General features: G+C 35.6%; 1 protein-coding gene across 3 annotated transcripts in view; it reads right to left on the reverse strand.

Moving 5' to 3' along the window:
• Nucleotides 1-477: 477 nt before the first annotated feature.
• The window catches only part of 5-HT2A (5-hydroxytryptamine receptor 2A), a 391,848-nt gene continuing 370,209 nt past the window's right edge, over nucleotides 478-22,116 (reverse strand). For 2 of the 3 annotated variants that reach the window (XM_074184568.1, XM_074184567.1), the window contains exons 6-7: nucleotides 11,732-12,028; nucleotides 478-1,273 (exon numbers count right to left, since the gene is read on the reverse strand). In XM_074184568.1, the coding sequence (XP_074040669.1) occupies nucleotides 1,075-1,273; nucleotides 11,732-12,028 (496 nt within the window). In that variant the 3' untranslated portion in view covers nucleotides 478-1,074. Of the gene's footprint in view, nucleotides 1,274-11,664; nucleotides 12,029-22,116 lie in introns of all 3 variants that reach the window. The other variant, XM_074184569.1, reaches the window with a different exon arrangement.

The following is a 22,116-nucleotide window of genomic DNA, read 5'->3' on the forward strand; positions in this document are numbered from 1 at the left end:
ATGTGGGTGATATACAGAAGAACAACTGTTGATCTTTGTTTCCGAAAGTGTAGGTAAATTATCATATGTTTCAGGGACAATAAATTATATAAACTTCTGGTTGTGTATTCATCAATAGTAAGGTTTATTGGCAGTTGAATCATCTGAAAATGGAATTTTTAACAGGTGATGATCGACTGTATTGTCAAACATGCGCTAAACTAACTGACTGTTATAAGGAAACAAGTATTTCTGAGGCACCAGTCAATCTTATAATAACACTGATGATCTTCAAACAAGACTCAACCTCTGACGGAAGCAAGAAACTCTTTGGAAGGTTCGAAATAGGTGAACATTCTAATCTAGCAGACCACTAGTATAATATTCATGCAGGCATTGTTCACTGTGGTTCTGGCGTTGAATTTGGTCATTATTACGTCTTGGTCAAAGACGAAACGGACTGGTTTAAGTTTGACGATAGTCGTGTTCTGTCGATGCATTGAATCTATTGGAGCCTCCGGAGACACCCTACATTGTGTTTCATAAGATTGAGGATATTGGTAGATCAAGGTGTTCAGATGACGTGGTGCTGCAGGTTTTTCCGGGTTTTCCTGCAGCTGAAAAAGCAAATGCGCCAATGGAATCAATGAAGTCGCCCCGGAGCGCCAATTATTTTTTATTGTTGTTTTTATTTTTATAGTTGTTTCAATAAATTAGTTTGGATAATACATAGCTGATGATGAACATATTGTGATTATTATGTGATGATCATATTTTCGGGTTCGAGTTCGGCGTTTTCTTGCTTTTTACCCCTTTCCCCAATATAGCTATTGCATGTTGAAGAAATATAATAACCCAGAAGTTATATCTCCCCTTAGGAATAAATATCAGTATTTGAGAAAAAGAAAAAAAAGTTGTATTTTCATTGTATTCCATTGACTAAGAGTGAGTACGACATTGAAAACTCTATCTGTAAAACGATTTGTAACACTTCACTTCTGTTATCGCATATATCATATACAAAATCAGTCAATTTCACTATTCGAAGTAGAAGAAAATACCTCAACGACTTTGGAAATCTTAAATTTTCCCGGTCTAACAATCAGCCTCCTCGTAGGTTTCCCTGATAAAATTCGAAGACGGGGTCCTGATGACATAAGAGCTATCAGTAGAAGCAGGCGTTAGTAGTGGCGTTCCCTGTAGACTGATAGCCAAAGGAAGCGCTGAAGGGGTGCAAAGACTGGTGGCACCTCGATTATCGTTCACGGATCTGTATCTCACGGGCCTGGAGAGCCTGAAATGATAATAATTTTTCATGTACTGATTTTCTGGTTGCGATAATGTTTTCATAATTCAGACAGATAACGAGTAGGGATTACTTTTATGGTTTTCTGGTATTATGTGGTGCTTCTCTGAAACATTAAGAGTATTATTTGATGCAAGGTTTCAGAAAACGTGAGCCCTTGTCCCGAATAGCTAATTGGGTAGATATATAGAATATATCATTTTCTTTGAAGAATGTAAAAACTTCAGTGGAACGAAACATAAATTGTTCACATGTAACACATTCAGTCGGATATTTGATGAACCATGAAACCATTCAAAACATTTCATAGAGGAACCGAAAATAGTTTTTCGACAATTGTTTGAAATCTCTTTCAATTTTCATTACATCATAAATGTATGAATATTGTATTTACCCTAATTTTATGGTGTGGTCATCCCATTTGTAACGGAGGTGAAATATCTTGGCATTGTCCTTGATAAAAGACTCACCTGGAACGCTCACTTGAAAAAAGTTTTACACAAAGCCAGACTGTCTCTATGGACATGTCGAAGGATTTGTGGTAACACTTGGGGTTTAGGTCCCAAACAAATCCATTGGATTTATGTAATGACTCTCAGACCAATGATCACGTATGGTGCAACTGCAACTGGCCGAAGGCTTTACAGAAAACGGCCCAAGCGAAGCTCTCTGGCTTACAGAGACAGACTTGTCTGGTTATCAGTGGTGCCATCAGTACCACACCGTCAGCGGCCATGGAGATCCTTCTAGATTTACCTCCTCTCCACATTTTTCTGGAAAGAAAGGCTAGATGGACTGCATACAGACTTGTGCACATTGCCAATTGCACAAATCGATTCAATGCAGAGTGCAACACACAGCATTCTGGAAATGACCTCTGACTTCATGCCTCCAACTGTCAACTACGAACTGCCTTATAAAGTACTATTCCCGAGTAGAGAGGACTGGATCCTGCGGAAGAAGGAAATATTAAGAGCAGATAGTTGTTGGTTCACAGATGGATCAAAAACACCTTCTGGTTCTGGTGCTGGTGTTTTCAGTCGCAGGACAGAGTTATCTACCTGCCTAGGAACTTATGCGATTGTATTTCAAGCGGAAATTTACGCTATTGAATTGTGTGCGGAGAGATTGGATGAATCCAACCTCACTCACAAGTCAATAAAAATATTCTCGGATAGTCAAGCGGCGTTGGAAGCTCTTGGCTCCCATCGAGCAACGTCTAAATTGGTAGCAAACTGCCAAAAAAGACTCTCCTCGATAGGGAGACTAAACAGATTGTCTCTGGTCTGGATTCCTGGCCATACTGGCCTGGAAGGCAAAGAAGCTGCTGACTCTCTCGCAAAGGAGGGTGCTGCAAGCGGCTTCATCGGACCAGAACCTGTCATTGGCATCGCTTTGGGCTTTGCCAAACAAACACTTAACACCTGGATGGCAAGAAGAATTATGGACAGAATCTTTCAGGAGTGGCTCACCCTTCGAAGCTTGATTCCAAACAGTTGTCGGACTACAGTAGGGATGAACTACGATGTCTAACAGGCCTTCTTACACGTTAATGTCATTTGAATCATCACATGTAGAGACTTGGACTGTCGGAAGACAGTGTGTGTCGCCTCTGTCTGGAAAATGATGGAACTGCAGAGCATATACCTTTTGTATGTCCCGCTGGGGACCGAATCAGGATTTTTGAGTTCGGCAGATCCGTACTCTCACCATCTGACCTGAAAGACCACTCACCATATAAACTAATCGGCTTCGTTAATAAGCTGGGTTTATTTGGCCGAGTGTGAATAGGTGTGAGTCACAATAAACCCTTATGGGTTGCGGTGGAGGGTCGAATAGACCCACTCACCTTAGACCTACCTACCTAACCTAATTGTATCTATTCCAGTAACTAGTTGGGGAACACCAAATATCTATTATGGAAAAACAATTGTAGTCAAATTTCCACTCATTGTGACTATTGTAATAACCGGTCTCGTAGTGTGCTCGTTCCAAAATTGAAGCTCGACTCTTTCAGTTGTATTGCCAATTGCATATGCAGAAAATTTTCTGTGAAGATTCCTGCACTGATGCCTGTCGGATATAATCCAACGCCCTTCGTGGTATTAGCCAGGGGAGTAGTTGTTTTCTCATAGGCGTCAGTCCATTCAACCTACTGTGTAGGTATCGAAGACTGGCTTGAACGTTTGAAGTTCATTTCTTTGGAATTGCAATAACTGCTGGTAATTCTCTATTCGAACGGATGGATATGATGTTTTTACTGTACAGAAAAATTAATAATACATTCATCGCATGTGAAGACGTTACTGAACTATTTTTGGTCCTCACTTTGTTCGTTATATTTAAAATTATTCAAGAAAAATCTTTCAGGTATCAGTGAAAATCAAAAAGAATATTGGCAAAAGAAGTACTTTCAGTTGAATACCCAAATTCGAAACTATTTTTTAGCTACATTCTAATGAATACTTGACTGTATTTTGGTTATCTGTATTTTGGGAAATAATAGGATTCATATTTTGGAATAGTTTTTATATTTTGTTTGCAAAGATAATGCAATATATTTGAATGTTGTGAAACATTTATGATGAACATTTTTCAATTAATGATTCATTCATCTGGAATCCTGTCTTCAATGAAAACTTCTAGGAAAAATTAATAGCTTCAAAAAACTTTCTCTAACAGTTCGAAATAAAAATTTTATATCCCGTAGTTTTATAGTGGACATGCGCATATTTTATTGAAGTGATAACTTCTTATGGGGGGTAAACCGCTTCGTTATTTTCGCTTCGTCAGCGGAAGACAGGCGTCTCCTGTCTCGTCGAAGCATCGGACAGAGACGTTTGTGTTTAGCGTGCGCTAGACATGTAGTGTTGACAGTATTATAGAAATCTAACCATCAAGTACATAATATTCTTCACTATGTGATTACTGGAAGAATGGGTCCCACAAGGTGCAGTACTTTCGCCATACCTCTTCTCGGTATACACAGCAGACGTGCTCAAGCCAGAGAACAACTTTAACAAGTTGGCACTCTACGACACAGCTCTGATGGCGAGATCAACAAGCCAAGCGGTTGTCACCAGATACTTGCAACAGCAGGCGAACAGACTAGAGAAAAGGGTCAATTTTTGAAAAATCAATATAAACCCTGAGAAGTGTCAGGCGATACTGTTCACCCGGAGGCTGGTACACCTGGAAGGAAACGTCACCTTCAACGGACAAGATATTCCGTGGACCAACGAAGAGATGTACCTGGGAGTCACCCTCGACAGGAGACTAACGTTCAAGACATACGTACATTAAATAGGGATGACCCCGGTTTCCGAGAAAGAGATAAACACAGAAGACAAACCAAGCAGAATCAGAGACCAGCCCGAGAGTCGCATCAGGCGAGTATAAAAACTTTTTTACCAGATTTCGAACCTACTTCCTTTCCAGATTCACCGAGAAATACTAATGACACTCATCTCCGGTTAGTTTTTGAAGGCCACATGCAATAATCACAAGTAAAGTCACGATTCAATAAAATATTAGATTAGAAAGTAAAAGCACCTAAAGGATGGATTTCGACCACAGTAGGTCAGATATCAATCTTTTGAGGACCGCAGAGAGCAGGGATGGATGGACGAGATGGAATGTTCTGCACACAGTAACCGTGTGGGAAAGAATTCATCACAGGGCACTCAACCCAAGAGGGGGCACGAGGATGAAATATTCTTTTATTATGTGAAACGTGGCTTGAAAATGATGATACTTATTTGAGTTATCAATTCTATCGGGCGTTCCAAGACGCACATGTTTTTTCCAACAGAAACTAAAATATCTCGTGAACGGTTAATTCGCCTGATATAGGGAATGTTTCATGTGAATGATTTGAAATCATCTTGAAGGATTTCAAAATTATCATGAAATACAGGGTATTTCATTTGAAAAACCTTGACTCATTTTCATATCTGCATAATTTGTCATCGATTCTTAACATCTTGTATAACATTTTCACAAGACGATGGAATGAAGTATTCCAATGAATTGGTGATAGCTTATTTATGTATCCTATCAAATTTTTTAATTTCATAGGGAAATAACTGCAGAGCAGTATACATAGTTTTTTGAGAAAACAAATCAACATCTCAAACGGTTCAATTTTGGTACAGAGTGTTTCATAAACTCGCATTACCGAAAGTGTTGGAAAAACGCCATTATTTTCATTTGATAAAACATAATGAACTTTCATTTGCCAATTTTCAGAATATGCATCCTATTATTTTCCGAAATACGGCTAACCAACGGTCAACGCGCTATTCCATGTTTAGGGAAATGAACGTCAAACATGTTCTTGGAAGAAGAATGGCGAAGAACTAACAGTTAGGTATCCTTAAAATATGCATAGCAGAAACACCTGGTATACAGAAAGGTCGAAAACAGTTAGCTGGAATTTACTATGTATGGATAAATCTACATTTGAGTTAGTAGCTCGATCAATATACATTAGTATTCTAAGCTAAAGTGTAGGCAATCTTTCAATGCTCAAGGAAAATCAATTTGCGGCTTCAACGAAATGAGCGGATCAATATTTTCATCGACAGCTCAACTACATCGGAAGCACTGATAAACCAGAAAGTGATATCGGAACCAATCTAGAAATGCCGTGTAATACTGAGGGAATCGACTGAAAAAACAAAAGAATAATTTAACCCAATCCTGGATTCCATAACACTCACGTATTACAGGCAATGAAAAAGCTGATGTGGATACCAGAATCTTCAGTAAGGAACATAAATGTTACCAGGAAAAGCATACACGAAAACAAACTAGGAGAAAAGTAAGGACCGTCCGAGAAGAGAACCACTTCAACAAAGCAGGATTCGTATCAGACCAATCACAGAGCTACTTACTGCACACTATTCATTGAGAGGACATATTAACAAAATACGGCTGTACAACGAAGACCTTAGTTGCAGACAATGCATCAAAGGGGCAGAAACAGCTCATCATATTTTATGCGAATGTGATTCACTGGATCATAGGAGACAAACAATTTATGGAGAACCTAAATTTATAGACTTAGATCATTCTTGCCCCCCTAATATGAGCTGCAATTCTCGTGATTCTGGTACCCTTTCAGTGGAAGAGCTTCATGAAGCAAGAGCCGAATCGATCCCTGTACGAAACCCTTCATCACTTGGAAGGATCGATTGCAGCTTGAGAAATGAAAAATCACTTGCTACATGAAAATCATTTCACAAGTGAGGTTCATGACGAAAAATTTCAAGAACGAGGATCAAACGATGAACAATAACGAGGATGTTTTCTACTTATTCACCAAAATTAAACAATTGTTCATGCAGTTGCAGTTTCCACCAATGGATTTCTTTGAAGTCCAGTAGATACTCGTTAGGACAACAAGAGGATTGTTCCGAATTCCTGAGGATCTTCTTGAATACTCTGTCGTCTTGTGTTTGTAGATCTTTTGCTGGAAAAATCCTCGCTTGTTTACTTTGTAGTGGATGTGCAAGAGGTAGCAAAAACGTATGTGACAGATACTTGTAGGTGTGTGTAGATACTCGTTTGGACAACAAGATGATTGGGGTTCTTGTTGAATACTCTTCGTGAGTAAAAATAAATGCAGAATTAATACTCCTGATCGCTCTGGATTGAATTATTCCATACAGACTTTCTCGCCTTGTGTTTGTAAATCTTTTGCTGGAAAAGTCCTCACTTGTTTACATTGTAATAAATGTTCAAGAGGTAGCAAAAACGTATGTGATTTTCTGAAACTTCAATTAGCATTTCCTACTATGACTGATAACCTGTCCGTGCAAAGCTTATCGTTGAATCATCTGAAAATGGAACTTTCAGCTTCAACTGACTATTTTAGGAAAACAAGTGAAGTTGAGGCACCAGTTATTCTAATAATAACACTAATGATCTTCAAACATGACTCAACCTCTGACGGAAGCACCAAACCCTTAGGAAGGTTGACTTCAATCTAGCAGACACTAATCCTCATGCAGTCATTGTTCACTGTGGTTTTGTCATTGAATCTGTTCATTATTACGCATTGGTCGAAGACGAAACGGACTGGTTTAAGATTGAAGATAGTCGTGTCACTAAGTGCTCTGGCGATGTCTTGAATTTATTGGAGCCTCTGGAGATACCCTACATTTTGATTTTTGAAAGAGAAGACATTGGCAGATCAAGATCTTCAGATGATGTGGTGCTGTGGGTTTTTCGAGTTTTGCTGCAGCTGAAAAAGTAAATGCGCCACTGGAATTAATGAAGTCGCCCCGGAGCGCATATTAATTTTTGTTGTTTCTTTATTTCATAATTTGTGTTACTTTCTTCTTCACTATTATAATGAATTAGGAAAAACAAGAACAAAAAAAACAGATGGTTTTCCCACAAACAGTATGAAAAATTATACGAGAGTGTGGAAAGTTTTCTGCTGAAATTGATTTAAGGTACGGTGGTTGAAATGAGGTAGGTTTCAGGAAAGGAAGTCTCTCTCCATATAATTTGATTTTTTTTGACAAAATCGATAAACGATATTTTCGTGTTTTACTCTCTATCAATAGAAATCAATAATTTCAATAGTTTTTCTCCTATCAGGTTTCTGAACCGGTTTGTAACCCTATATCGTCTGAACTGACAAAATTATACTTATTCAACTTTCAGTATATATACGGCATAATTTCTATTCCCAGATATTATTTTTCCAATTCAAATATATTGTTTTCTTTCCTTAAGTATAAATACTTTATTATATAAGGATAAGTATCTTCATAGATAGTCACCAAAAAAATATCTAGCCAAAAAGTGAACATTAACAAATCATTTTATCTACATACTTTCTATCAAATTATATTTCGTATCTGAAGATGAGGAAATGAATTGTGTTGAAATCATTATTCTATGAAAATTTCTATTCAGATTTTTCTGTATATAAGAATCCTCATAAAAACAAAGTATTCTATATTCTCCACCTCATAAAAATTTATTGAAATTACGTTCGAGATGGAAATGAACAAACGAAAATAAGCAGCAAAAATGAGAAAAAAGGATTGTTACACTCTTGAATGTTTAGGTCGAGGTCCATGAATAAACGCTCATTTTGTTTTGAATGTGCTTTGTTCAGTCTTTTCGAAAGCTACCCCATTAATTTTGTATCCTGCCAAGTGTGGAAAATATTACAGGATTTTCATCAACAAGCTTGTTCAGTTCATGAATTATCCAGGAGAGAACCAATCAGAATATGCAGGTAGGAGGCACTGTTATGCAAGAACCAATTATTATATTGATGAAAACTACTACCGCGTCAACCTACTACTAGTTTTCAGGAAATATGGGTGAAATTTCAGGAGGGTACAGATGGTGATGGAAATAAAGACTTTGGAAGAGGAGTAATGGATGCTTTTTTCAAATTGATTCAGATGGATATCCGAATGAAATGAGAACCTAAACTGGATATCTTTTCAGTGTGAGAAGTAATACTTATGGAAAAATTGAATTACTCTCACCTGAACAACTGAATTTTTTTTCTCCTCCAGAACACAATATATTTTTCAAAAAATTTGTGATGCTAATTTACATTGCAAGAAACGTCAATGTTCTGAACACTCAAGACTGATTCAATTAAACCCATACAACTATTGTATCACCAATTTGAACAAAAAATCAAAATAATAAGTCATGTAATTTTTGTCCTCAATGAATTTGGCAACTGTCACTGTAGAATCTACCTTTTTTCTGATTCTCTACTTCTCTACCTATTGAAGATTTCAACATGTTTCGGATGAACATAGATGAGTTGTTTTGGAATCCAAATGCATTAATAAATACTTCGAAATATATTTTGATTCAGTTATTCGATGAGAGAACTTTGTTTTAGGTGGTAGATGAACTACAAACAGATAATAGCCTATTATCTGAATATATGTTCAACTGCTATAAGTTTGACTCTTATAATACTGGATAAAGTCGAGAATTTTCAACTGAGTTATTAATTTTCAAAAATTCATAGACGTAACACTGGTGACAGTGGTGGGATTATTGTCACTGAACAAATACAAATTCTATGAAGGAACTGAAGTAATGGAAACGAGTTCTTGAGTCCTTGAAGTCCATAAGTCAAGGAAAGGGTGGAAGGAAAGTCAAGGAAAGGGTGGAAGCAACTGAAAGAAAAAGAAAGCTGATGGAAAGCTAGCAGAAAGCAAGAGGAAAGATAAGGGAACTGGAAGACGGAGACGAATCAAAAGACGAACTCATTAGAGAGAAGAGAAGAGAGAATTGAGTGAATAAGTCCATCGAATACTACAAAACGAGTATACACAGTTGGAGATGAGGCGATAGAAATTCGAGATGAAATTCAGACTTTCAGTGTTTCAATGAGAATGATGGAAATCGGTCAAGATGAAAGAACAAATCATAAAGGTGTTAATTGAACAATCAGACAGAATTGGAGCATACAATCTTATATGTTCCTCTTGGGCAGACTACACATAGGAAAATAGGCTTTCGTAGTCAAGTCACGATTGAGAAAAACGAAATCCGGGCTGGCAGGCCGTGTTCGAATGAAACCTGAAACACGAAACGTCTTTTCTGCTACCGACGCAATTAGTCGTAGCTGAGATCTCCAGATTGTAGCCAGTCAACAAATATACTACTGATGGTTCAGGTTCCATTCGACCACGGACTACCAGCCCGGATTCTATTCAGACTACACTGATTTCGAATGAAAATAGTCTTAGAAGGATCACCAAAGTATAAAATATGGAGCCTCTGATTTTTTATAAAAAATTGATACAGTACGGTCCATAATTGATTGGTGGATTCATTATCTATGTAGAATCCTTGAAGATATTAATTTTCAATTCCGGAATTACATATTCTAAAAATATACCTTAGCCTTTGGAACACCTTACGTTTGAAATGTAAACTTAAGGACGATATAAATCGAGTTGCATCCATAAAACCGTTAGTGGAGAAATCAAAAAGGCCTTTTCATATAAATAAAGACATCTTTATATAAATAGTGTATGGAACTCTTTACCTGCCATGCATCCCTGCACTCCAAGGATCATATACCAGTGCGAAAACGAGGGCAGAGCATTATTGTCGAAGTCTACAGTCTACTAATTACACGACAGAAGAGTGAACCCAAATAATTAAATGTAATGCCCCAAACTTTCAATAAACTTCTGAACTTTTCTCATTATAATCTAATATATAAAATTCCTATGTCACAGTGTTAATTGCCATATTCCTCGAAAATGACTCAACAAATTTTCAGATTTTTTTATGTATATTAGCTTGGTCTGAGAATAGGTTTTTATCAATTTCTCTCATATCCCTAAGTGATGAGGGTGTTTCACCCCAAACCTCTATTTTAATTTTTGAACAAAATTTTTTGTTTTGATTCTTTCATACAATAACATTGAAAAAATCACTCTCCATTTTCACTCTTCCATCACCAACCTCTATTTTTTCAGTCATTTCAGTGATTCAGTAATTATTAATCATAATTATAGATCAGTCATTTCCGGAGGCATCTATGGTGTCACATCTCACTCAGTAAACATTACGGAATAGAAATGATCCTTCTCTCACCCCCTAAATAGTTTTCGGTCACTATCATTGTTTATCCATCGAGCGTAGATACAGTTTGTGATACCAGCGAAGTTTTGATATATTCAACAGAGTTTTCAAACTCATTGGATTTACCAGGCATGCCACCGCATAATTATCAACTGAAAGTTGGATTGCTTCGTAATTTGATTCCACCACGGCTGTGCAACTTCACACGATTAGTCATCGAAAACGTTGTCGATGCCAGCATTTTGAATAGCAGGCTCCGAAATGAAAAAATACCAATACCACGAATCCCTATTATACCTACAGATGTCCCACATCATTTGAAATGTGTTCAATTTCCAATCAGACTGGCATTTTCAATGACTATTAATATGTCTCTAGATGGAACAATGTCAGTTTATGGCTTGCATTTGAGCACACCTTGTTTTTCAGATGGAAAATTATATGTGGCCTGCTCTCAAGTGGGAAAACCATCAAGTTTGTTTGTGTTAGCTAAACATGGACTAACGAAAAATATTGTTCACAGCATAGTATTAAGGGATAAAAATCATTTGTGAGTGTTGTTCTGATAAAAATGATCAATATGGCAAAACAACATTTGCCGGGGCAGCTAGTAGATTTATAAGTAATTGAGGCTGAGGGGTTCCAAATCACGATTCCTCGAATGTTCATCATCCGAAAGAATTGTTTGTATGATTATTAGTTTACCTATGCAACTTTTTGAAATTATCAGGTGTTAGCAGCCACATCTTGTTAGTCGCGACAATTTAAACGATCATCCAACTTACTTCCCGTTAGCCAATACTAGTCGAAGAGAACCTCCCACTGCTGGAAAACGGACTTATAACGACATACCTCCGGCATCTGCACAGCAACAACCTAATGAAGGCCGCCCGAAACGTTCTGTTGAACACCGTGTAGATGATGGGGTTTATAGTTGAGCTGACGTAGCCCAGCCACAGGCAAACCACCACGACGTCTTTGGGAACTTCGCAGTCGGGACAGACGGCGAAGAGGATGTTGAGGATGAAGAATGGCGACCAGCACAAGACGAATGTGAAGAAAACGATGCCGAGGACTTTAGAGGCTTTCTGTTCAGTGGCGACGGAGTTTGAGGCTAGGGTTTTTCGCTTCACTCGGCCTGCTAGTAATCTGCAATAAAGTACATTGGATTAATATTAGAAATATCAAAGAGACTTCTTCATTTGACCAGCCGCTGTGGATAATAAATCTCAGAACGCGATTTTTGTTTTGACATCGAACTAGTAGAAAAGCATATATGGTTTTTTGACAGCGGTAGGCATTTTTCCGAAATGATTATCGTTTGACATCTTGAAATTGTATACTGCAACTTTCAGTTTTATGAAATCATCTGAAAAAGAACAATTCGTTCAGGCCAGTGTGAAAAGTTCAGTTTTATGCTTTTGTAATAAGATATATTGAGCATACGGTAAAATACTCTTTTTGCAAAAGTCATATAGACTATTGTTTATAAGTAGGTGAGTCAATTTTAACACCCGTGATAGGAATCACACGTTAAAATGTAAGACCTCATTGATCCTTAGCTCGTACAAGTTTCGACTTCTGAGGGTTGTCGTTCCTAGGGGTGCGACAGCTGGTTAACGAAAAAACATACAGATTTTAAACAGACTTACCTATTCATTTCAGAATCTGTCTGTCTCATTTACAAAAATATAATTCGGATGATTAACGGAAATTTTTTTTTTAAACAGAATGCTATCTCGCAGAAAAACATGTCATGTGAGAATTTCTGTCCCAAAGTCAACTTCGACGAAAGATTTTTTCATTTGTGAAAGCAAGAAAATATTCAGTCAAATACCTGAAATGAGGACTCTAAATCATTACAGTCTGTCAAATGTATGAAGAGCTTTCTGAAGTTCTGAATGGTCGTGATCACTAGACTCGCGTTTGTTAGAAGACGGTGAGAGAATCTGGTTGCAATGATGATCACGGTACAGTGCGACAAAAAATTTTGTAGTGGAAATGAGATTCACTTCTGAACTGAAAGTTTCAATAAGACGAATAAAGAAAATGATTGCAAACTTCATTGATGTGAAACATCTATAGACGCACGTAAAACCGACTGCTGGCGTGTCAATGCATGCCGTGGTGACGGGTCGCCATGCGCAAGCCACTGTGCGATTCTCTTCCTACTGCTTTGGCTTTACACTATCTCTCGCCACACTGAGCTCGGATACTTATAGTGTATACATCTGTGTTTACTATATTATACATAATCTGTGTTACACTTTATAAAGAATTTTTTGAAGTAATTGAAAATAAAATATCTCTGACAGTGATAAATCAGGAAGTGAAAGTGAGCAGCAGTAAAGTCAGACTATGGCATACTATCAAGGCATTAGTTAGTTTGTTTGAAGGTGGTTGACAATGTTTCGTGGTGTATCTTGTTAGTTCGGATTTCCATTTTCTAATATGATATAATATGATGATAATAAAATCAAAAAGATTAGCTGAAAAAACAATTATATCAAGCAAAATAACTGGAAATTACAATGAAATAAAATACAAGTAACAACCAAAAACTCAAGAAAATTAACTATTAATATGAGACAAAAATTAAAAAATAATATAAATAATTGATTAGAATTAGAAAATTAAAATTAAAAATTGAAAGATTTCAAGCCAAGTTACTTGGTTGTTGCTAGTATTTTATTCCATTGTAATTTTCAGTTTTTTTGCTCAATATAATTGTTTTTTTCAGCTAATCTTTTTAATTTTCTACAGATTTTTTAAGGGATTTTAAATCAATTTATATCACTGGTTAGTTATTTATAATTTTATATTTCATAATTGAAGTGAGCATTTATCTGTTCATTGAGCTTGCATGTATTTGGTTCATCTGTCTTATTCCATTCTTATGAAAAATCATGCACTAAAACACTTGTTTGAGAAGTACATTTCATAAAGATTGACAAAATTATATTTTAAATTCAGCTGATAGTGAGTAGCGCAGGAAGGTTTTTTTTTTATTTGTTATTGAAAAAACACCTAACAGTCAGTGAATGAGCAGTGAATAAGCACTCTGTCTCGTTTTGCTCATCCTATATATGTGATTGAAAATATTTGAGTCTACCACATTTTTGACGTCTCATACATATATTTTCCATCGAATTGGCTATTCATGTCACTACATTGCTGAAATTATGTGTCCTACCAGTTTTCTAATTTAAAAATCATTTGTTCAACCTTACTTTCTGAAAAGTACATGGAGTTGAATAGTTAAATATCGTATTCACATTTCTATTAGGTATCAATATGAAGGTTTGTACGACAAAGCAAAAGACCAATTCTTCGAGTCTCTTTTCCGAATAACAATCACTTCATAATCCACCAAACATAGTCTTTCACTCAATAGACAATTCAATTCACAAAGGCCTGAATCATAGTAAAAGTGAAGTAAAACTAAATCTGACTCTAACATCGTAATATCTCGACCGTTTGGTTTTCGGTCAGTCCCGAAAGGCCTGGGAAATTCACTGTTATCAACTTAGCAGCCTCTGTTAATCAGACAATTCAATTATTAATCAGACCTTCGTCATGCGATCTGCTGACATTGTCGACGGACTCTGGAGAAAGAGAAACTACGAATTACCGAAGAGAGAGTTGGTTGTGATAAAACAGAGAATTCAGTGGATGAATTGAAAACTACAAATTGGAATTCAAAAAAATTAGGGGGAATTTCTGTAAATCATCGACTTTTCAGAAAGACACAGATTCAAACTTCTCTATCCTAACGGAAATAAACTATTGGTTTGTATTCTATCTACATGAGAGTAGTTTCGCATTTCAAATGACCCATTGTATACCTTTCAATAAATCACTCAATTCCTACCGAAAATCATTGATGTATGTCGGAAAGTGGAAGTAAAAGTGTACCCTGTTTTGATTCAGTTCACTTTATTCCCTGAAGATGTCAGATCGGTTTGTGAAACGCGCTTCGAGAAGAGTTCTGATGTTTGGGAGAAGAACTTATTTTCAGTTCATTCAAAGCAATGATATGAAAACACTTCATCTTTCGAAGACACCAACTTGGTTGGTAAAACCTGTGTTAAACGCATTTCTGGTGACTGGGAAAAGTGCTTATTTCTGTACCTAGAACCAGAGAAAGCTAAACTTCTGAAGCCCACAATTTGTACTTACTACTAGAAATGATACACATTTGACGAATTCCAAAAGCTATGGCCTGCAAATGGTTTGAGTTATTCGAAAGGATAACAGAGATATCCTGTGTAATGATTTGCTTCCATGAAAGCTGAAAAAGTCTCAGCATCCCAGGACTGAAACACATTAGGTTCATATATAGAAAATCCCATATCATAAAAAACATATTTATTATCGATAGGTAAGGCGAAACCAATCAAACATGGACGCTCAGCTGAAGTCCCAGCTGAAGACGAACATTAGAATCCATTTGTACGCGAGAGGTTCTGAAAGGTGAAGAAAAGAGAACTAAAACTTTTTATGTTTTTACCACTTTTATTTGTAACTAACGTTACTGCAGTTTCGTCCTATGAGGACTTTTTCAAACTTATACATTGAATTAACTAACAATGATTGATAGCTTGATCGAGCACCTGAATTTTGTTCATTGGTGACAATGTGGATATGCTAATTTGAAAACCGGTGAGTAAACTAAATCGATTTGATCATTTAACAGGTTGCACCTGCAATGTTTATGCTTGTGAATTTTCGAGGATTCCAAATAATTCAGTTTGCAACACTTTCTTGCATAGTACAAAATTTCCGTATCGTTTAGAATCGGGAAGTTGTGGTTGCATACCAAAGAATGGTTTGAAAACGTCGAATCATTTTTACCTAGTCTGAAGGACCTTTCATGTTCAGCATACCGTTTTGAAAATTTGACCACATTGTCACACATGAACACTATTACACTCCGGACACTGGAGCTTATAAACTCCAGATTTCTCCAATTTCTCCAAGTCCTCAAGCTTATAAACTCCAAAACTGAAGTTTTTTGCATTTCCTGCAATTTTTCAATATACAATTCATGTTTATAACAAGTGATGATGCTAAGGAAATGGAAGAGTTGAAAAAAATGGATTCGAGAAAAAAAAATAGACCAAATTTACGATTTTTTTTGAATAAGCGGACCATACTATAAAAAACCTGTTTTCTAATGAAGTTACAAAATTGAGAAACTGAGGGATATAGCAACTCATCACAAATTAAAATTGGTTTCTGATCGTCATCTACAATTTTTTCTTTAAAGTTTTCTTCATAAAAATTGTTATGAAGGGTATCTCAAATCCATATTTTTTTATTAAGCACACGACTAGTTTGACACTCAATCGGTTTTTTCTCATTAACAACTATCTCACTGATATATCAGCAAAACCGAGTTACAACAAACGAACAATTTCCTATCACTCATACATATAACATTGCAATTTGAGTTGACAGCAAACATTGTCCTCTGTGCGTACCAATTTGTTTATGTATATATATATATATATATATATATATATATATATATATATATATATATATATATATATATATATATATATATATATATATATATATATATATATATATATATATATATATATGTATATCGTATATTAATTTCGTATTCGCGAAGCTTCGAATTTGTCAGATTGCTGAAAACGGTTTCACTATGTGGTAAATACATCGATCATTAATTTCTGGTTGATGAAGTGCCTCAAACAGGAGTTCAACGATTCGAGTAAAGTGATTATTGAGTTTTTGCCATTAGAGCAACGCTCGATGGGATTAATTCGGTGTAGGCGATCAGTGTAGAGGAAAGGTATCGATAGATTGATAGTATGATATCAGAGTAGGTTCTTTTTTCTGAATAGTGGGGATTATGAACAAGAAAACGCTTGTAATATGTTGGGGAATTGTTTCATTTCTATCACTTTCGATGAGAAATTGTGACTGAGTGGGTAATTTTCGAGAAACTTCCTAAAATTCACTCTGGAACCTCTATATTTTAATACCTACTAGTAGGTAATGCCTATTGGTAGCTCCAAAATGAGTGGATATTTGAATATATAGTGAAAGTAGCGGCTCGTCAGTGGAGGCAAGGGAGGCTTAGCCTCCCTATAAAATTTGAGGCTATTCATCGCAATAAATTAAAAGATATCGACAAATGATTATAATTATTTTTTCTAAAAATCTTGGGTATCATTACTTTACCAATAATTTTCAATATAAATACATTATATGCCCGGAAAAACACTATCACTCGTACACTACGTAGTACGTACCACACTATATTCTGCATCAACAAACCTCAAACGCACCCGAAATAATAAATGCTATACGTCGATGCGTTGCAAGGGAGTCAAGCCTCCGACCGCTTCAAAAAACACAAACTCCGCGAGACCGATCCAGCCAGCGACATACGTCCCGATTTGTAATTTTAGTTGCAAAAATTATAGCGTTAGAGGAGTCTAGTCTCCGGTCTCCGTTAGTGAACGACTGCCTTTGTTTTTGATTTAATTATTCGGACGGGATGCCGTGACGGACCGGGACTGAAAAATATATCGGTAAATCGTTTTAGTGTTCCTTGATAATATAAATTTGTGTACAAAACAGGCTGTATTGTATTATAGCAGTGCCTTTCGGTAATATTTTCAATGTGTTTTCGAAGTGTTTTCTTTCAATTCCAAGGGGTTTTCTGGTTTTCACTTTTTGGTAAGTTTTTTTCCATTCATCATGGATAAGTTGGACGAAATTAAAAAATCTGACGATATAGTCGATTGGTTGCTGACAAATAATTTTAAGTCTTTATCATATGATAATAAATTTTACATTAATAAAACTCTGGGAAGGCCTCAACCAAATTTGATTTCAATTAAAGCGTCAGATAATCGACAAAATCGAGGATTTAGTATTAGGTACCATAAATGCGATAGGTTAACCCGCTCCATTAAACGAAAAAAACTTTTTGGTGGCCCTGTATTTTATTTTCCGTACAAACTGAATACCAAACGTGGTCTTAAATAGGATACTTCGATTTGAAAATTCACCTCGTTCTACAGAAAGACATTTTAAATCTAAGGAGCATATATTTTCGTCTTGTGAATTAAAATTGTTTAGCAAACAAAATATAGCAACAGTTTCAGATACAGCTCAAAATATAATTTCTTTCAATAATCAGGTTAGGGAAAATCGGTGGAATTTAAGAAGACATCGATATTTCGATTTATTTGGGTGCCCAAGAATTAGCTTTTCGCGGACACCATAAAACCGAAGATTCGATTAATCGCGGCAAATATAAGGAACTTTTAATGTTATGGGGCAAATATGATTCACAATTTGACACTTTTTCAAACGGTAGCGTTTTTTCGAGCACCTCAAAAACCATCCAAAATGAGCTTATAGACAGTGTGGCATATAATATTAAGGAAAATATAAGCAAGTTGATTGAAAGTATTTCTGTTTTTGCATGGGAAATTGATGAAACTACCGATATTACCTGTACATCACAACTTTCAATCGTTCTCAGATATGTCAAAGATGGTAATGTGGTAGAACATTTTATGGGTTTTCATGACGTTTCATCTGGGCGCACAGTTGAAGATTTGTTTAATTTTTCAATTCGTACGTGTGACACCTATAATTTTAGGCAAAAGTTAATTGCGCAAACCTATGATGGGGCTGCGGTCATGGCCGGCCATTTAAATGGTTTACAAACTAAAATAAAGTCCATAGCTCCTCATGCACTTTTTACGCATTGTCATGCCCATGCCCTAAATTCAGTATTAAGCAAAGCGGGCACCAACATAATAGATTGCCGCGTATTTTTTTCAAGTTTGTCTGGATTTTCGGCATTCTTTTCAAAATCCACCAAATAAAGCCATGTTTTGAATCAAATATGTGGTAGTCAAATGCCAACCGATGTTGGTTTTTTTATTCTTCAAAATAAATCAACAGATATCAATTACTCAAAACAACGGTTAAACAATTTAACAGAAATTTTGATGAATTTTAGAAATAACGATACCTTTTTTAATAATATTTTCGAATTATTTGATTTAACTCTCGAACCTCCGGCGTCGACAAAAAGAAAAACCAATTAAGACTTACCCGATTCGAAACAAAATTGAAAACAGATTTATAATGAAATATTGGACACCTTTTTAATATAAATCAAAGTTAGACTTGAAGATTTACTTAAATTAAACTACTTTGATTTGTTGTTGTTTGAAAAATTGGACAATAAAATTTCCTTTTAGATCTGTTTTTGTAAGCATAATTAAGTACTTGTGCTTATAAAATATTCGTAGCAATTTTTGACAAAACTGTTATATTAGAAGAGAAAAGTATTATTTATTGACTGAGAAGAGTTCATTTATATTAAATAATTCAAAGACAATCCTTTTTCCTTGTTTTTGTTTTTTAATGGTCAGTTTTATACGTATAATTTTCACACCTTTCACCCAATTTTTGTTTGCATTCATGCAAATTTTACGTATTTTGCTTTAAATTGGTGCGGTACCCCAAAAAATTTTCGCGCCTCCGGCGGGCTTTTCTGTGTGTATATAGTCCTTCTGACTTTAGCCTCTCCTGTTCTCCAATGCACGAGCCATGTAGAACCTCCATTGCAACCCTAACCAAATGGAATCATGTTCTCAACAAAGCCGATTATTCATCGGGTGACTGATCCTTCAGATCAGTTGGTAGGAGTGAGACTATGTCAAACGTTGAAAAATTTATCCGATTGGCAGTCAGACAGGCACAGACTTGAAAAACAGTTTTTGCTATGATTTTACTTGAAGTTGCTATAAGATACTCCCAATTCTGCTGTGACAAAAATTATCAAACAAAGTGGCGTTCGTAATAAGTATGAGTTAACATTCCAACAACATTCCATTATACTTTTACTAATGCTCTGTATTTAAAGGGAACCTTTTCTGTCTAATAGATCGATGGACAAAGACCAGTAGTAGCCAAGGACACCAGTTTTAAGTTGATGAAATATTTCGTGTAACTACTCGGAGATTACAATTCATAAAATTCAAACTACATATATGGTAGAACGGTAGCCTGGTATGTTGACGTGGGTTGTTTGTTCCACTCTCTCAGTGGACCACTGTGTTAACCGGTGATTCGAACGGCAAGGCCAGATGATCGAGTTTCACTTCCTATCGTTCAATCCGTTTTAGGAATCACACGATGAAAGGTAAGACCTCGTTAGTCCTCAGCTCGTACAAGTTTCGACTTTTGAGAGGTGAGGGTGCGACAGCTGTTCAAGAAAAAAACAGAACAGATGATTTACGATAACACCTTATTGTGTTTTCTTCAGAAGATAGAGAAAACTGAAGTTCTCCTCATTTCCTACAATTTTACAATATACAATTAATTTTCATAACAAGCGATGATGCTAAAAAAATGAAAGCGTTGAAAAAATGGATTTGGGAAAACAAGTTCTCTGAAGTGAGTTGTAGCTCAGGTCAGATTTCTATGCACAATGTTACAAAAGCAAGGAATGAAATAAATTTTTCTGAACCTTGCACAGTGCTATTTGTTCTGTATGAAAATATACCAATTGTATGAATGTCCACAAAAAACGGAATTATTCAATAATCAAATACTGAAATACAAGTCAATTCAATGGCTCCTTTCAAATTCATCGTAAATTCCAGATTACCAATTTCCACATCAACCTCTGTGAGGAACCCTCCCATCTGATGTGATGACAATGCAATTTACATCTACCTGTTATACTATATAGAAAAAAATTAGGTATTTGATCACTCTTGAAATCAAGAATGTTGCTGACTGATATTCTACATTATAATTCAGAAACATTCTATAATTACAGCTCTCAGTACTTCGTGATAATGATTTTGTTGAATTGTTATCTCCATTTTCATTTTTCGAACCACGTCATTTTACAATTGATTTCACTGAACTCTTCCTTTAAATTTAGTGTATCATTTCTCATTATATATTTTCCGGAAAGGTTTTAGCTTTCTACTTTTCCACCTTGATACAGAAAATGTGGTAATTTTTCAAAGAAAGGAAGGAAAGATGTGTAGATCATGAAAAAAATAACTTTCAGACACAAAGTGGGAAAAAAGCCACATCGAAACAGTTATTTTCATATTAACATTGATTCACACGGAAGAAACATACTTTCGAAACAAATACTTTTATATGAACGCTGAATAATACGAAAAACACGTTTCTCTATTCCGTTTGTATTTCAAACATTCGTAATGGAATAGAATCAGATATCATTTACAGGATTCCTATACAATATAATAAATTAAAGAAGTAAAATTTCACCTACATGGAATACTGCCATCTTTACTTATAGACATCCGATGTTTCGGCCTTAAGACACTTGCCTTATCGGCTCTTCAGTACCAAATACAGATAATATGAAAAAAAAACACCCAATTCTTTCATAAAATTACGACTTTATGTTGAGATGGATTTTGTTGAGTTGGATTACTTTTTGAGTAAGAAAGGTTGCGGCTTTCTTTTCCTTCATCTTTATATATAAAATGTGGAAATATTTCAAAGAAATTCATACATTGTCACCAAGAAAAATATTTTGTTATGATTATGAGGCATATCTTCATTTCGATCCACTATATGTCTGTGACAATATAATAATTATGGTTCACTTTGGTTTTTATCATGAATTGTGCAAATAGACTCGGTTGATGAATGATCTGTGATATGTACTCTCGTGGTGAAATGTTGAAGAAATAAAAGGAAATCACATAAGGAAACTCAACTTCAAATTAGCCCATTTTTCACAAGACTGAACACCAAAACATGTACAGACAAAGCACTGACTTGAAGGAAAGTATTATTGGCATATTTAACTTTCACAAGAAATGTTCAGTAAATAAAAACTGAAAGAACAGAAACGACGTATACCAATTGGAATGCCCAAATTAATAGAAATCTTTGATTCTCCATCAGAAGAGAATGTGATTGATATATTGATGAAACATTGTGTTTCTCTCTTTCGGTAATCTTGAGTTGAATATAGATTTTCAAAAGATTCAATAAAAGAGAAAACCGGTTAATCAGTTTTCATGGATTCTCCTGAAGACTTTCATCTTCTGTCATTGAAATAATATATAATGGAGAATTTCATAAAGGTGAAGAAAATGTTATTTCTGATTCACCACGATAAGTTACCGCGTAACTTCAATGTACACAAAGGAAAGTGCAGTGTTTATCAGTAA

This window comes from Leptinotarsa decemlineata, unplaced genomic scaffold (assembly GCF_025532065.1).
Source record: "Leptinotarsa decemlineata unplaced genomic scaffold, Ldec_3_MD MMD2_tig00026354_RagTag_RagTag, whole genome shotgun sequence".
Classification (NCBI taxonomy): domain Eukaryota; kingdom Metazoa; phylum Arthropoda; class Insecta; order Coleoptera; family Chrysomelidae; genus Leptinotarsa; species Leptinotarsa decemlineata.